This window comes from Orbicella franksi, chromosome 10, assembly GCF_964199315.1.
Source record: "Orbicella franksi chromosome 10, jaOrbFran1.1, whole genome shotgun sequence".
In the NCBI taxonomy this organism is placed as follows: Eukaryota; Metazoa; Cnidaria; class Anthozoa; order Scleractinia; family Merulinidae; genus Orbicella; species Orbicella franksi.
Window position 1 is genome coordinate 6,194,519 of NC_138154.1, and position 18,498 is coordinate 6,213,016.

At 39.1% G+C, this 18,498-nt stretch overlaps 2 protein-coding genes and 1 pseudogene across 2 annotated transcripts in view; 1 reads left to right on the top strand and 2 right to left on the bottom strand.

The window, feature by feature from the left end:
• LOC145501515 (uncharacterized) overlaps positions 1-5,040 on the top strand; it is a 59,383-nt gene extending 54,343 nt beyond the window's left edge. The window contains exon 6 of the mRNA XM_081480976.1: positions 4,959-5,040. The gene's annotated coding sequence lies outside the window, so the exon portion shown is untranslated. The remainder of the gene's footprint in view (positions 1-4,958) is intronic.
• A 594-nt stretch (positions 5,041-5,634) lies between these two features.
• On the bottom strand, positions 5,635-6,498 carry LOC145501518 (uncharacterized; annotated as a pseudogene).
• On the bottom strand, positions 6,119-18,454 carry LOC145500291 (uncharacterized). The gene has a single exon (XM_081479786.1). It carries the CDS (start codon positions 7,497-7,499, stop codon positions 7,149-7,151), a length of 351 nt encoding a protein of 116 aa, XP_081335912.1. The 5' UTR covers positions 7,500-18,454; the 3' UTR covers positions 6,119-7,148.
• Positions 18,455-18,498: the final 44 nt, after the last annotated feature.

Sequence of the window (18,498 nt, forward strand, 5' to 3'; positions counted from 1 at the left end):
TAATTTCAACTTTTCTTTTAGAAACACAATGAATGCCTCTGTAGAGGCAGACTTAAACAGGAGATAAAGATGTACTCACTTCTTCTTTTTGAAGAGATTTTTTACTTTGTTGTACACTGGCATCAACCCCTCTCGCTGCCTGATCATGCTAAGCTGCAGGTCATTGTCTATAATTGGGGGGGTGGTTGCTGTGGAAGGCAGTTTGTTATACTTCGAGAATGCTTTCTCCAACCTCTGAGTGTCCTTGTCGTCCCACTCGGTCCTCCAGGTTGACAAAGACCTGGCGGAGAGCTCATCAAAGTCATTGAGCCAGTCAGAAACTTTGTTCGAATAGCTGGTTTGACTCTTGCTTGAGACATTGAAAGGCTATTGTGTTATGACTTTTCGCATGGTTGAGTTGTTGAGTGGGCCAGGATGAGTGCCTGTGTCCAAGGAGAACTTGGTCAACAGGAAGTCTTGTGCCAGTACGAATTACTTCACGTTCAATTTCTTTCCCTGACCTGCTTGGATAATAAGTCTCATGGAGTCATTGCGCATCTTGTTGGACTTGATCTGCGCCAGGTCCTGAAGGGCGAGAAGTCCACCACTTTTATCTACGAACCCTTTGTTTTCACAGCATAAGATTGGCTGTCTACAGTTGATCTCCACCCCTTAAGGTCAGCCTTGACTGTTTCAAAATCCTTGATATATTTTGGATGAATTGCTGAAGCGCTTGTTTCTGATGAAGGTGAGGAACTTTTAATAAGATGCTAGATATGAAATTATTGTCCCCGGTTTTGTCTTTTCCACAAGGTTGGGCTTTAACCACAGCTTCCAGACTGCATCACCCTCTTGATCAAGCAGGCATAAGATGTCATTGCCTTCTGGATGTATAGCTACCAATAGATTTCGCATCAGGGCCGCATGCTGGTGACAAATGGTTTCTTTCTTGTCCCCTGCTGTTGGCCTGGAAAGGAATTCAAAAAACTGGGGTGGTGATTGGCTGCTGATCACATTTGGTTTGTGGTAGATTGTCTAGCTCCTCTCTGGGCAATTCAAGCTCTAGGATTGGGGGAGGGGGTGGGACGAGACTGTCTTGCAACTCACCCAACCTGGTGTATCGCTTAGCCATCCTTATCAACCGCTGATACTCCCTTGAGTCCCTCTACATCCCGTGCATTGTTGGGTTGCATAGGTGGCGCCTAACATTTAGTACTAATTGTGGCTGGTGATGATGTCGATGTTAAGGGAGAGGTAGTGGGCTTACTCTTTATGGCGGGAGGCAGCCACTTCGAAGTACCGGGTTGTAAGCTGCAGAGCCCCTATCTTTGGATAAAGTTTCTCCAGCCTGTGAGTCCTTGGCCGGGTTGTAGGCTTCTTCCATGTTGTTGTCAGTCTCTTCGTCGCTCTCTTCGTGTCTACTTTCTGGCCTGTGACTTTCTGTTGTCTCACTGCAGGCGCCTTCTCCTGCCTTCGAGTTTCAGCATGTCTGTGGTTCTGCATAAATCTCTCACAAAGTGCAGCATCTCTTTGGAAAGATCTCTGCCATTAAGTGGCTCTTCCAGGTTGGAAGTTTTTCGTATAGGTAGGAGTATGTAAACAGCATGTGTCTCATGGCCATGCAAGCTACCTCCTTACACCCTTCCAGGCCAAGCCTGCTGGCCACGGCAGCAAAGAATGACGTTTGTATCAGGTGATCTTTCAGGTTCTTTTTGGAGCATTTATTGGGGTCGAATGGTTTTGGAACGTTGTAGTTAAACCCATCATTGAGAGCCATCTAATGCTTCTTCCTGTCCCTCTGCTGAACGCTTGAGAAGTCTAATAACAGATGATAGTTCTCTCTCCATTGCAGAAAGATTGTAAGGTTAACCCCATGCTAAACCAAAACAGCAAACGTACTACTTGAACAGAAAAACTTTTACGCGAAAAGAAGGCAAAACTTTACCTTGCACTATCTAAAAGAAAATGTAACCGTTTTCAGAGGTTCAACCTAAACAAAGCCCTTAGGTACATCAACTAGACCTTTAAATTTCAAGCCAATTCATAATTTTCACCCAAAGTTATTTACACTTGTATGACCAGTTTTTGAACAAATGATACCCTCAGACATTTTAGTGCAGAGTGAAAGGAACACCCTGAGCAGAAAGCCTTGGTCCATTCTATAATGCCTGTTAATTTGAAACACTGGCACAATATCCTCTAAGAGTTAGAGGAAGTTAAAGTTTTTCCTCATTTTTGTGTTAAAAACTGCTGAGGGCATGTTACCGAGAAACTTGTGTCTGCCATTTTGTATAAAACTTTAACCGTTTATAATTTTGCAAGGTTTTAATCGATTTGGCTCCAATTCGCACACAATGTGCTCTATGTGATGGCCTTCTGATATATATATCAATTGTTTGTCATATAATTATAACCTTGCAGAATTATACGCAATTGAATTTTTAACACAAATGACATCATAATTAATTAACAAAGGACCAATTTCAACAAAACTAACACTGAGCGGTTCCTTACAGCATTAAGAATCATAATGTAACATAAATACATCAATAAAGGTCCTCAAGTTCTAAGAATGAGGTCCTTCAACAACATAGTGGTCAGAAAGTGCACCCTTAAACTTTGACGGAAGCCTGCGTAGAAGCAACTGTTTATTGTGGTAAAAAGATGTTACATAAAGTTGTCCAAGTACCTTTTGTAACTCTTTTGACAGCTGTATTGCCTCTCTGCAGTGATTCAAGGGTGCAAAATAGTAAAAATAACAGAGCTCAAAAAAGCAAGTATTCACCCACTGAAGACTTGTATAATATGAACTTCATGTTGTGTGCACTGAAATATAACCCAACTTTAAAACCTCGTAAATTATTCAGATTAAGGCTAATTTAAACACAGTTCTCACGAAAAGAAAGATAAAAACGTCTAGATTAAGGACATTGTAACTTTAGTCCCAAAGTCTGAAAAATTTGATGCTGAGTCAGCATAAACTTTAAGGAAATCAAGACCATTTTTAATGATATAGCTTAGTAAAAACAGACACCTTGTGCAGAAAATACTTTTTTGGATTTTTTGAATAACTAATCAATGGCAAATAGAATATTATGCCTTTTCCCCAATCTTCACTTTTTAATATTAAAATCTGAATTTTTAAAGATGGATAAAATTTGGTCTCCACCCCTTTTTATGAGTTTTTGCTAAACTGTTGATGGGTTAGGGGAAAGTAAATACAGCATTAAAATCGTCGCATTGAGACTTCTAATGCTGTATAAAGCTTATGAAAATATTAAAACCAGAGGTTGAAAAGGTAACAGTTGTTGGAGGGATTTGCCCCCCTCAAGCCAAAAAAATTTTTATCTGCAGAAAAATAATCATAAAAAAATTATCTTTCAACCAATAAAAACCAAACTATATATCTTCATTATATCCTCATTATTAGTCTACAGTTGTGCAAAGTTTCATATCTAAACCCTCAAGATTAACTAAGTTACAGCGTCTTAAGTGATGTGTAATTTTACCTCTGACGTAGGTCCGAAATTACTTCCATTTATACCTTTAGTGCAAATGAAATCTTTAAAAATGGCAACAAAAAATATTTTCCAACACAATTGCTTTTTTCCGAAATTTAGCAAGTGGTAAAGAATAGAAACTCTTAAAAAGAAAAAAAAGAAAAAGAAAAAAAATCTTAAAAAACATGTTCCGAGCAGGCCTTGAACTCCCTGCCATCGGTTTCCACTGACTTATGAATACAACAGCAAAAAACAAAAGAAACCTTGGCTGAGGCTGGGAAAAGAACCAAATTGCACCCATTGCACCTGAAGAAGGTGGTGAACTTTTTGATAGACTAACTCAGTTGCCAGATGACCACACCAGAAGACAACCAGCGCCAACCAAGAATTGTATGTAAAAATTAAGGTACTGGAGAGTTGGATTGGTCTGCAAGGCGTGCTCTCAATGTACATAGACAACTTTGAAAAATTGTAAAAAAGTTTTGTTTTTAATAAAACAACTTGGAAATTAAACACATTATAGTCCAATGGTTGATCTTTCTTTTGGTTAGCTAAACAATAATTTTGAGTGTGATGGGCAGCTCTCAAGCAAGTGCAATTTTCAAAGGCACAATCTTCAAGGTACATATACAACTTTGAAAAATAAAAAATTGAACAATGGTTAAATGAAGTCTTATTTCATTTTGTTCTTTAGTCCGCAACCACACCACGCAGGTTGCAGGCTTTCAAAAATTGGAGACCGCCATAAGGTCACAAGAGACATTTAATTATGTATTTTCCAAAGTGATGGGTACTCCGCTCATTTGCCTTAGATAATTCTGCCAACATCCTTAAAGAAGGAAACTTTTGTATCCTTGAGGGACATATATTACAGGTGTGTTACTTACGCATGTGCTTGAAAATTCAAAAAAACATCCTGTTTTATATCCCCTAGATAAAAACTGCAGCCTCTCAACCGGGACAGGGTAACACTACTGAGAGAGGAAAAAATTTAAGGATGGTTTCCCGGTCCCCCCTTGCCGTATCAAACGACAAGAGTGCTACCTGGAGACTGAGGGTGTTTGTAGGGTGCTCCCCAGGGGTTGGCTACCCCAGCTCATGTTTGATCCCTGACAAACTGCCCAGTCCCCAGAGGGTATCATCGGGTCACCAGCCTGACTCATTGTCGCGAGGAACTATTTACAATATTTACAATTCTATGTACAAATAAAATATTTACAATTCTATATACAATGTTATGTACAATAAATAAAACTACTTTAGATTTTTTGATACAATTCTATGTACATTGCTTTTTACACAAGTTTAGCTTTGCTGAACTATATTATTATTTCAACTTTTGTGTTTTTTCTTTTTTAAAAAAACACAACAGCAGTATAAGTTTGCGACACCATTTGCACACTACTTGGTATATTTCTTGAAGATGGTTTTCACTTTTTCATACGTTCCTTAAGTGTTCCTGTCCCTGATCTCTCGCAGGACATCACTTTTGGACAAGGTAGCTGCTATTGTTTCTTTGGGTGGACATCTGTCAAATGCTGATAAATGCCCTCTCCACGTGTTGCACATCTGAGACGGGCTGGGAAGTGGCGCAAAAGCCCAACTTTGAAGCCTTATAAAGTAGGTTTGAATGGATGAGAGTAACAAACTGTGATTCCTTTTGGAGAAAACAAGTTCACACTGGAGTCAGTCTGGAGTTTGTCCATAGAATGGCAAGGTTTGCAATTGGGGTCTGAAGGTGTGGAAGTTGGGGGTGCTTGGAAGTGAGCCCGCCCTTTTTGAAGTCAGCCAGCGGTGACTTGAGATGTTGGCATTTGCTGAACAGTTGAGCTGAGGTAAACAATTTATTTATTATTTAGGCTAAGCGGAGTGATATTTAGGCTAAGCGGAGTGATATATATATTCAGGCTAGCAGAGTGATAAGATATTGGATTTGATGAGAAAGAGTCACATTGATCCGTATACTATGTTGGGTGCCTACTTCGCCGTTAATGACATTTTAATAATACCTTTGCGCGGATCAAGTCCGTTTGCACGTTTAGGGATGGTTTAAGTTTTCTTGTGAGACTGACTGAGACTGACTACAGAAATCAAATCTTCGCATTATTTATTCACTTTGCCTTGAGAGTGATAAATGAAGTATTTGTTTGTTTGTTTAAAAGCAGCTGAGCCACTCACCCTCATCAGAGGCCACTGTCTCTGGCATCTTGGTTGTGCTCTTCTTCACGAGACGACTTTTGGCCGACGAGGAACCCTTCTGCTTGCGTTTGAGCGTGGCCTAGCTAGAGACCGCTGTGCTGGCGGTGGCAGGCGATTCCTTTGTTCCTGACATGACTTCCACCTCAGTGCACGTCTCTGGCTCCAAACTCAACAATATCCTGGTCAGTGCCCTGTCGCGCTGTTCTGTGACGGCAGTCACCTCTGTCTGCTCCTTCAGCATTGCTCGGTGTCCGATGCTTCTAAGCAGGTCTGCCGACAGGGTCACAGCACTGGCTGTGAAATCGTCTTCTCCTTTTCTCCTTGCCCTTCAGACAGACAAGCCCAAGGCTTCTTCAGGCAGTGGGACAGCGCATCTGGCATATTGCTCTCTGCCGCTTGGAAGGTCAGGAAATTTATGCCAAAATCCAGCATCCCACGGACCAGTTAGTCCGGGAGATAGCTATCAGAGCTGTGGAAACTGACCGGGGCATACCTGGGGAACAAAAACCAACAAGAGACGCATGAAGATCAGTGTCCTGATGAACGTCACAGAAGATAAGATTAACGTCAGGTCACATTTAGCTCACTGGAGATTCAAGAGTCGAGCTAGGCTCAGACCTACACCAGTGATGGACTGTCAGCTTAGTAGAGAGGCCACGTCCATGACTGACATGCCGCAGATGGACAAATTGGTGGCTTTGGCTGTCAAGATGATGTTGCCTGGCAAGAAAACGCCGTGGTCTGCCTCAATCAGGCGTCTCGGAAAGCCATGTGTGAATTGCATACTGGCCGGCAACCACTCAGGAGGGTGCCATACCATGACATTCTCAAACCTGTCAATACAGGGGAGGGGGAAAACTTGAGGTTAGTTTTGCACGACCAAGCAAAAACTGACGACACAAAAAGCGATGTTTTTTCAAATGAGAGTACTTTAAACACATATCTTGGCATTGCAAAAAGGTCAATAATCAGTTAAATGTCATGATAAGAATTAGAAAACTGATCTCCAAAACCACTGTGGTTAAGCTGTATAAGGCCTTTATCCTACCACACTTTCATCAATGTTCAGTTCAGTATGAAATAAGTTCCGTCTTTGTACCTCACTAGCAGATGAATTATACCAATTGATTAATTTGACCAGTTAATGGTACAAATTTTGTGTGCGAGTTAATAAAGGTGCGAAAGTCAAGGACCCAAAAGAGTGTGAGGAAAAACTCTGAAAATAGGCCAAAAACGGAGCGTCAGTTTTTGCTTTTTTCTCATTATTGTTGGTTCATTTAGTTAGCGTGTCTTACCTGTCAAGGTGTACTTGGTCTAAGGCCAAATCTAGCTCGGGTATGCCACCGGCTAGCACTTTTTCCAAGCTCTTGCCTTCCTGTTTGAACAACTACTCTTTCTGTAGCTCTGGGTGGGACAGTCAAGGTCTCTTGCTCGGACGTTGGCTTTCAGAGCCAACCAGCCAGCCCTGCCTCAAACGTTCTTGCAGTAAATGATGGCTTTCTCGCTGCTTTTGAAGGTCACTGCCTGGCTGGCGGTTTCTCCAGAGGGGATCATGGCCATTTCTGTCCTAGCCACCAGTTCGCAGGGCAAACGCAGATGGTCCAATAAGTGCAGGTTGAAGTTGAAAGCCAGGGAAAATTCCTTGGAGACAGCCAAAGCCGTCAGGAAGTAGGGAGCGACAAAATCTGTCCCTGAACCCTGATGCATGCCATTGACGTGGCAATGAAATTCGGGACTGTCTTCCACTGGTGTCCCATCATCCTCGTGTTCACCGTTGTCTGAGTCATTTTTGTCCGAGTCATCTTCTGAGTCCTCATCCATTAAATTTTTGCTAGCATTTTAATACCTCATTTTTGCAATTAGTTCCTAGATCTTCGCAGAAATTGCCACTATTACTACTATTGCATTAGGCTAACATGATGTATGATTTTCGCATCTTAGTCGATTAGGTGAGATCAGTCACAATAAGGTAAATGGTAAAATTCGGACATACTTAGGTAGTGTAATTTTTCATATGACCCCGGGAAGACCACTTTTTTAATTGCAGTGACACTTCTTAAACAGTATTGAAAACGTTGCTGTGCTGTGAGTTGATTTTTAGTCAATAATTTTTGCAGTTATTGCTCAAACTTTCAGCAGAATCTGTCTTAAACTCCAGAGATCTTTCGTTGTTTTGGCGTGATCACATTTGCTGATTTTGAACCGAAGAAAATTCAGTAGATGCTTTGACAATAGAAATGTAAAACGATTGGTTGTTTTGTTTTTGTCTGTTCTTTTCTGGTTATTGACTAACCTGCCTTTTTCTCGCTCTGCTTCCTTCAAGATGAAATCCTTTCAGCACATTCTTTGGGGCGTGGCACTCTCTCGCCTGTGCAGTGATTTTTCTTGGTGGCCGCCTGACCCAGCATTGTTGCTGCAATGAAAACGTGGTGAAATCAAATAGTGAAACAATTTAAAAGGGAAGCTTGAAAAAACGATATATATTAAACAAATTTTAAAAAAGGTATATATTGAACAAATAAAGAAGCCTAAGCCATGTATTACACTGCAATAAAATGTGATGGGCATTCAGGAACATGAGGGAAAGGTTTTTTCTACCTTTCTCGGCTTGGGTTTCTTCATTTGTCTTATGACATACACTCAGCCGGGCTTTCAGCTCTTGGAAGCTTTCGTTTTATCACAGACATATCACTACCCTACAAGTGTACTTGCTTGCATAGACAGGGTCACTCTGTGGACTGTTGAAGAAATGGCGAGTTGATTAATTACACACACTTACATAAGAAAATAATAGAAGAGAAAATTGTCATTTGTTATGGGCCTGAAATCGCAACTAGCAATTGGCCAACATTTCATTGGGTGCTAACATGCGCAGGCTGCTGGACCGACACATTTTTCGAACTGTCAAAGAAATGATAAAATAATTAATTACACATGCAGATATAGCAAAACAAAAAAAAGGAGAGAAAAGTGTCCTTGATTACTAGCAATTCACCTGGTCTGGCCAGCATTTACTCCATTCCCTTCTTCCGTGTTGAGCTGCGGGCCTGCAGGCTGATCTGAATTTTCATTTTGCAAACTATGAAAGAAGGAAGAAAAAACTAATTACACGCAAGGTATGAAATAAATCATGAAATAAAGAGGACGGAAAACATAACGGAACAAACGGGATTGCCCTCTGTTATCCCCTGCTTAAATCTGAGCTATTAAAATGGCCAGGCTAGGCTTGAGCGATTTCCTACTAATTGAATTACATGTATTTGCTTTTGACTGCTTACCCTTTGCATGACCCGTGGGACAGTTGAACTTTGCAACTGGGCCTTTTCCAGACTGGATCAGGGATTGGGCAATTTATCTGTTCACTATTTTGCACAGGCCTACGCATTGAAAAGCAATTCAGCAACTCACCCAGTGCCAGTAAAGCTTTGAGGGTGTAAATATGCCGTGAGATCTCGTTTTGCTGGCATGCTCATGAGGATCTTCTGTTCTCCTCTGTTCAGATGTGCTATGGAAACTAATTTTCGACTGCAACACTGCTGATTTATATAGCTATCGGCCCTATCGAGTCACGTCCCTTTTGACAATTCATGCTGTTTCGATTTGACGTCATTGCAAGTAATTGTGACAAGGTATTCTTGGTTACATCAGAAAGACAAGTTTGTTCTGAGCCTAGTTTTGACTGTCTAAAGTGTCCTGGAGTTTTTGATGGACGAAGTTTCACCATTTTACAGGCTAAATGTGGTTGTAGCGTGACCCACCGAATGCGACATCATCAAAGGAATTGGTAAGTTAAGCACGTTTTCTACCTTGTTCATTGTTCATTGGAAGTCCATTGTTGCTGGAAATTTCGCGGTGCATGTGCTTTTAAAAGGATAAAAAGTAATGAAAGGAGAATTGGTGGTGCACAAAACCTACCTTGAGAAAGTCCAGATAGGCTTCTATGAGGTGTGAGCGGTTGAAGACCTCTTGTGAGAGGAGCATGATAACAACACAGAATCAAAAGACATTTTAAACTATGTCACCTTGGTGGCCAAGTATTATATCTTTTGCACTATCCAAGACAGCGATGATGTCCCCTTTGACGGCTTTCCTTCTTTACTTAAGAACAAATTAAATACTTCACAACAAATAGCAGTTAAAAATAAAACCTCTGACAATTTCAAGAAAAAGTGGAAAGACTTTATTTGAGTTTTTTCATTTTACTTACTTAGTTAAGTTAATGATTAATTTAATTAATTCCTAATTTAGTAATTGTTTCTTTTTTTGCAACATACCTAGTCAAAATGTTGCACTTTGTAATAGTTTAATTCTTTTTTTGTATTTTTTTGTAACACACATCATTACCTTCTGTATTATCTTTTGTATCTCCTTTAATTGTCCTATTGTAGTTCATGTTGTATTAATAATAATGATAATAATAAAAAATATAGCCATATAAAGTAGCAACATTCATTCATCTATGTGGCATTTTTGTTCTCTAATATAACGTCAACATTTTAATTACGTTGCCCCCCAAATCCTAACTTTAAATGCCAATATCTCCTAGGTTATTGAGAGTAAAGAAAATCTAAAAGCACCAAAAGAAAGGCCAATGGAGAGTACATGATGATCAAAAGAAATTCAAAAATTAAATTTCTGAGCTCAAATCATTTGATAAAGGTCACCTCCATCTGCCCCCTTGTTTGAGGTAATGGGCCGAGGGCTAGAAAAAAATTCATAATTTATTATTAAAGCAATGAAGCTTGTACTTTCCAGAAATAGTTATCTGTTAATAGTCTACTAGAGTGCTAAGTTTCATAGAGTTAATGCCTCTGCACTCATGAGAAAATAAAAGTGAAGTTTCAAAGTCACCTCAATTTTTGTCTTAATCACAACCTTAGTGCAAAATATGCTCCCTTACTGCATATTTTTCTAAAGTCGAAAAATCTTAGATGTTCATGGAGGGTTTTCAGCAGGTCAATGCATGGAGTGTCTTCTATCCATATCTAAGGCCTAATGCCCAAATTTTGGGCATTTTTTCGATTTGTTTCGTTGATTCTCCCACTCTTGTGACATTGCCCCCTCCAAATTTCCAAACAAATAAATTCTTCAAGATTTACTCAAATGACTTAAAATTTTCACAGCATCATCTACAAGGTCCATTGCGACGTCATACCAAGTATGACGTCACTGACATCACATGGGACACTTTGGCAAGCATTTGAAAAAGTTGGGTTAGGAGGGGGGAAATCTACACTGCCGGAACCTTATTAGGGTTATGGTTAGGGAGGATCCTTGGCTAGGCCAAAGAAGAGTATTTAACTCAATTTCCTCACCCAAAAGTCCAGAGTTTGAAATCTAACTTACAAAAGTTGTGAGGGTATCATTTGGTAACTTGGTCACACCAGGTTAAACCTTAGCAGCGGTAGATTGCTTTGGCTTGACTCTAACCAAATGCAGCGGATAATCCTTGATGTAGGACAACAAAAGTCGATAGAGCTCTTCCTCTGGCTGAAAAAGATCAGTGGCTTTGACCTGAATGTCTGGTCAATCATCAAACTAAACAATAAGTCAATACTTTTGGGTGCTGAACATCCTCTGTACAAATTTCTAACAATTAAAGATTGGAATAAATTGCCAAACTAACCAGCTTGAAAATGGAATCAACAGTGCTGGATGTAAACAAATGTTTATGGATGGAGTTTTTCATCCATGTCAATCAGTAGAAATTTCAGGTAAATATCTCAGATCACCATTAGTGGGGCAGGAACACAAAACTGGCTGCCCTTTTGTGGTGAGATCAAGGTAAATAAATTATGCTTATGCTACAAATGTTTAAATGGACAATGCCCAGAGTAGTTAGGAAATAAATTAGTGGATGTCAGCAACATGTCAACCAGAATCTCACGCTATGGTGATAAAACTATACGTTGTTCTAGATATAAACGTGACACAGAAGGTGGAAAAACTCTTCTTGTTACAGCTGCAAAACTTTAGAACTCTCTACCTATTAGTTTAAGATCTAGCACCAGTATTAATGCCTTCAAACAAACTTATTATAAGGAAGGTTATGCTGCCTTAGATAGCTTTCCCATTTCATAAATGTTTTACCCTTTCAATATTACATTTACTGTCTTTACCCTTTTTGATATTGTTTTGTAAATTAGTTTTATCTATTTTAGGGGAGGGCCAGAAGTTTACCAGTTGTCAACTGTAATGTGTCACCCTCAGTATATAAAGTTATTTATTTATTTATTTATTTATTTACTGAGTTTACTGGAACCTGTAGAGACAGCAGAAAGATCCTCCATTGTGGACGGCCTTTGAAAGCCACCTTCTTTCTGGAGAATTCGGGCTTGAATTCTTAACTGATGGATAATGGAGACCCCTTTGAAATCAGGAGCATGCTCTCTCTGCACAAATTTGATTTGGTAGAGAAGTGAGCTAATGTGATTTGAAACTGTGGCAGAGCTACAATTTCATTCTTCCTGCGAGGAAACAGAACAGGTTAATTGAGGATTGGAACAGCCAAAAATCAATAAGTAAATAAATAGATGTAAAGGAAAGGAATGGACATGTAGCAGAAATTCATCAGAGGCAAGAGTCTTGGTTAAAATTTTCAAGCTTGAAAGAAAACCTTTCACCAACCAAGCAATAAATCAGTGATATTAGAATTTTCCAATTTGTTGGGATTTCTTTTTTTCAGAGAAAGTATGGAGTAATACTACTAATAATAAAAACAACTATTATTGACTTCTTAACATATAGAGTCCACTTATGAGCAGCTAGCCATTTATAATTACTCTTTAATTCGATAAAGACATCGTTCAAAACAGAATTAAGGTTATTAGCATGAAGCAAGTTTCAACAGCAGATTGGTAAAAAGATAACACATTGCTGACCATACTATTATTCTTTCTTTGATAAGTTTTGGACCATATTTGCTTGTAAATGGCCACAACAATATTTTAACCATCACTGTCAGCAATTGGGTTTACCCCTGTGAAAAAACCTGTGAAGCTTTTGTTTGGTTTTGTTATCTTGTGGTAGGATTAGGTTGTTGTTTGATGTTTTGTGCTCTTTTGTTTTCCTTTGTGTTCCATTCTTTGTGAGTTTCACAGGTTTTTACACCGAGGGTGAGTCCAGCAATGTATACGCTAGCTATCTGTGAGTAATCAACACAAGTTGGCACTCGTCATAATGTTAAAAGTCCATTAATTTATGGTGAGAAGTTACTTTAAAACAATACCTCAGATGCAAAAGATATGGTTCACAATTGTAGCATAATTTATCTGTGATGTTTACATGCATAGCGAAAATCCTCCAATATTTGCCATTTCCAGCAGTTTCTTTACACACGAGTATTACAGGCTCAGGTTTTTCTACCAAACTAATTGATGTGGTTTTCAGTCCACGGCCAGAGTTCACTTAGGCGTTTCCAGAAAGGTGTCAAAACTTAATACGAAAGCCTGTAAAGAATTTCTCTCACCCTCAAAAATTCAACGTAACCTTCAATCAAGTGAATTTTCAAAAGCAATGTGGTAAAAGCTCTACATCACAGGCTAAAGTAGTTCTAAGGTAAGCCAGAAAGCCTGCAAAGAAGATAAAAAAAAGGAGGGGTTGTATGTTAAATAGATATCTAGCCTCAACCAAATATCAGTTATCATCACTTAGACACAAACATGAAAATTAAGGCCAAAATTAAAAAAGAAACAAAGATAGTTACAAAGCATTCTCTCTTGGGCCTTCTCGTAAGTGGAAAGCGTCACCGGTGCTTTCTCTCTTTCAAAGTTGACTTTCTGGGTAAAGAATCTCTTCACGGAGGCCAAAAACTTTCTGACTGCCTCAGGTAGCTCACTGAATTTGATTGAATACGGGGTTTTGTGCTTGTTCCCTATCTGTGCTAAATTCAGGGTAGATTCCGCATGAATTTCACCCTCAGTGACGTCGTCATTTTCGGCCCCTCTCTGCGCTAAATTCAGGGTAGATTCTGCATGACTTTTACCTAAGAGATGTCATCTTCATTTTCGGATCAGGTTAAGCTCACATTGGTCGCTTCTTGTTCCTTTGAAGTGTCATTGTCAATGAGTGCTTCTACCAGGGTTTCCTGCTTGAGCGGGACAGGTGATAGCGGGCAATTGTCCTCGATTTCGGTTACATGTACTGGCGAGTTATCTGGAGCAGTAGAGAGCAAGGTATTTGGTGTTCCATTGCAGAAAAGGTGATTACAATGAAAAAAAACTACCCCAGCGGTTGGTCTGTTGGCGTCCTCAATGATGATGTGGAAAAAATGATTGAATGGTGCAAGCACGATGCTTTGCGAGCTACGAGAATTTTCACAGGTATAAAATAGGCCCTTTGTACGATCCGGTCACATGGTACAGAATTAATTACGCTGGGATGCAAGTTACTCAGTGGGACTTTCAAAACAAAGGAAATTCGGGTAGACTGGTGCAAGTTCCTTTATCTTGGAAATTCCACTGTGTAACTTGTGTAATTAATTCTCTACCCTGTGACCGGATCGTGCAAAGGGCCTCACTTCCTGTGATCCTACACACCCACTGCCTCACAGTCTATTTATTCATTATTGCATAACCTCATAACTTGATGTAAATTACTCTGCTCGATCCTCTATGAAGGTTACTTTTACATAATTTTCTTGGATGTACTAGTTTATCAACTATTTAAATTGGAATTAAAATAAAGTTTGTACTTATGTGTGTATGCATTGTTTCCCAAATATAGAAATGAGATCAAAATTAACACTCAAACAGTAGTGACAAACATCAGATATAAACACAACGCTTGAAATTATCTTTTACTTGACATTTTGTATGGTTCTGCATACATCTTCAGAAGTGACAGTTAATACAAAATTGGGGTTTGAATATACAAGAACCTAACTTATTACTGTGTCTTTCAATAGCATGCGGACTCTAACATTCAAAGCTCAACCAAAAAATGCGTTTCTTGCTACCACCAATCAAATGTTTGGTGGCGCCTCCCGGCTTCTGACTACTACCAAGCACTGTTCCGTTGTCTGAACTGTGCTCAGGGATTTGATTACCGTAAGCTTGGCAGTGATTGGAAGCTGGGAGGCACCACCGAACATTTCATTGATAGTAGCGAAAAACGCATTTGTCGGTTGAGCTTTGAATTGTAGAGTCCACATGTTATTGAAAGGCACAGTGATTATTAACATGTACCGTAGTTTAGTTAGTACCTTTAAGGGAAGACATACAATGTATGTCTAACTGAGTAAACTCTTAGCTATGCCTGGTGGTGGGTAGTATTTTCAGTTTCAGGGAAACTTGTGTTAGACTATGAGAAGTTTGTTTTTCGGTCCATCATGTGGGTGAAAATATAATGTAAATCAGCAAAGAGAAAATGATTAAGCTGTGTGCCTCACTTGTGGAGTTCTGGACGGCATTTAATTTTTTTGTCTTTTACTTTTATTGGCACTATAAATTTTGCCAAAAAAGAGGAACTACTGGTAGTCTAGAGTTGTTATAGTATGGGGAACATTTTAAAGGAGTCTTCCGTATTTTAGGGTTGTTTTGTTTCTGTTCCTGGTTGAGTTGGCTATGCAGTTACTGTACATTTGTGTTTGCAATGCATTGCAATTGACAGTAAGTTTGGATAGGTAAGAAATGAAGTACAGTGTTTCTTTCTGGTGTTCTTTCGTTATGTTTACGAAATAGAACACAGAAAGGTTTAATTAATAATGGTAGTTGAACTGAGTGGAGTGCAATTTGGTCTGAAATCATACGCGTGAACAGAACAAAGTTGCACGACACGAAGTTCAATTGCCACTTTATTAGATCCATTTTGAAATCGGACAGTTTTATCGCCTTAAATTCTAGATGTTTGTTGTATTGTTCCAGTAGCCGGTTTGTTAAAAAAGCGGAACCGGAAACGCCTTTGCATCTCATTTAGTATACAAAACAATGTCATGTGACAAAAACTCATTCGAGCATGACAAAGAAACAAGCAGTTCTGAAGTCAGAATGAAAATAGTCTACTTCAGGTGCAAAAGTTCAGTTCTCGTCACCTGAATCAATTATGGAAGGCCTTCCTTTCTTCTGTGGTTGAGACAGACTTTTCATTGTCTTTGGAGAAGGAATTTGAAGGTGCATATCCTGTGTAATTCTGTGATCGATTTCTTTTGAGTTGTGAAACTCCCTCGAGTGCACGATGCCCAGTGGATGGTACATTTTTTCTTTTAAATACCGTTCAATGGCATGATTTTAAGGGATTCCAGCTCGTTATCATTTCCGTTTCTTTTTGTGACCTTGGCGCAGGACTCAATACTCAAGAACTTGTCAAGTTCTTGAGGTGCCTTTTGTCTTAACTTTTAAGATATTTCCAAGATGGTGGGACTGGCACCAGTTTTGTAAGACATTCGTTCATTCACTATTTTGTAGAGTGGCGTATTTTGACTATGTTTCTTCACAATGACAGAGTTGAGCTCTTTTGTTGCTTCGTGTGAAACTACCAGAAACCTGGAAACCTCTACCTTCTTGAGATGGCTCTGAATTTGTTGTTGTGTGGTTTTTGTTTGTTTATGTTTTACTGGACTCGGTATCATGGATCTTGAGCAGATGTTGAAGAAAAATCGTCAAAATATTTGTAAAAATGGATGCTGAAAGCTAGAAACTTCCATTAAAGTAGGTCATAAGCCTGAAGGAGCTCATAATCGTCATTCAGAAACTCTAATTAATTAAATTCGTCAATTTTTTTTGAAAAAACTACAATAACGACAGTTTTGGGAATAGCAGTTGCAAAATTCTCCACACAATGGCTTTTTGCCTTTCATTTTCCTGAAATTTTATTGATTACTTCAAACTGATCTTGAAATCTGATTGGTTGTTTTGTTTTACTGTCCCATTCTCATTGGCTGAGAAAAAGATGCGATTTAGAGGAAAAATAGTGCGATTAGTGAATAAATTGTGCCACTGAGAGCCAATCAGATTGCAAGGATAGCCAGTGATTTCAAAATGGATTTAATAAAGGAAAGTTATTCTTATGGCATTGTGATCTGAATAGTATACACTTATCACTGAGCTATGAATATTAGCATTAAGTGGCTCATGAAGTGGAGATATCAGAAGAATCCAACTCGGTACAAAGTGCATATGCTTCTGAAAAAAGCCATAACAAAGAATGCCAGTGTCATCATTGTTCATATTTAGGTACACATTTGGCATGCCACATAGAGGTGAAGCATGGTGAAGATCTATCTCAAAAAGATATTGCTTTGATCGTTGCTCACGCTGACTGGCAAAGATGGTAAAACCTTCAATCCGAACTCACAACGATGCCAATGTGGCATTGACAGCTGCAACATGGTGGTAACCAGGAAGAGACAGCATATTCGTCAACACCACAAGATTGTAGATAAACAAGCTGCAAAAGAGGCTGCCAAAACTTTTAGCAAGTTGGCTTCCACCAATACCAAGCAACCTGCACCATCTAAAGCGGTGTGTGGCCAACCTAAATTCAAGAAGACAAGAGTACTTCCTAAAAAACCATCAAGCTGCAACCCCCCATTTGCTCGCCCGCTAAGTTCAAGAAGAGAATCATTCGCCAACCAACAAAAGAGAAGAGACTGAAGTTAGAAGAGTCTTCCAGTAAGAGTCCAGTGATTGTCAGAGAGTAGTTTCAAAGTGAGCGATGACTCCGACGAAGAACAACAGCGAGTTGATCCTGGGCATTTAGACATAGAGGCAGACCTCGATGAGATCTCCAACTATGCAGTTACTGATGAGGAAGAACTGGATCCCTCAGACAACATAAAGTGGTGAGACTATTAGGCCCCTGCAGGTGCTCCCCTAACTTGAGAGCCAAGAGAGAAAATGTCATGGGTCAACCTTCAGGGGATTTTCAAGTAAGCTTCCAGAAAAGTATGGATGTGATATTTAATATTGCATTGGTTTAAATGTTGGCTTGAATGCAACAAAATTCAATTACCTCGAGGAAGATAGCCTTGCCTAAACAATAAGCCTCGGCTTGATTTCCGTCCTTTAAAAAAGAAGATATCATAAATTTAATACAAAAGATTTTGTGAAGTAAGTGCAATTGAACCATTTAAACCCTGCCATCTGAGTAACCATAGTTATTTTACTTGACATTGCAGCATCAGAATTTTAATACTGATTTACATACATTATTCAATTGATATAACAAATTCACACCCACCTCCTTGTGATACCGATGGTCTTAGGTGGCTGATCCTGTAGAGAAAAAACAAAACTTTGTTATCTAAAAAAAATTATTGTATATAAATAAAGAAATCAGAGGAATAAGAGCAGTAAGGGATTTAATTTATTTGTTCAAGTTTACTGTCTACAGTTAGGTTAATTCCACACAAAGGTGTCATGATTACTTGTGCCTATATTTTTTTTTTAGAAACATCTCTTCATTTGCACTTATTTGTTTCTTAAACATTCAAGCATTCAAGCAAAATGTATTAGGTCTGTGTTGAACGCTATGTAAGGACATTTTTCAGCAAGACACCTGTGAGGTTATTTGGTAAAGTTATAAAAAAAATATATTTAAATGTGAATATGAAAGAGTACCTCATGATCACTAGGGCTGCTCTCTATTAAGCGCAGGTACAGTGCACCCTGGCCACACTTTCTTCCATTCCCTGGCAGAAAACCCTGAAGATGGCCGGACAGCAGGGATCAACACATTTCTCGAGCTTTTATCAGTTGCGAGAATTACAAAGCAGTACTCTCCAGGCAAAAGGCAGAGTGATATTACCCATGATTAAAAGCATTTCAATTTATTTTGTACTGCAGACCAAAATAATTTAAAAAATAATTTATTAATGGAAATG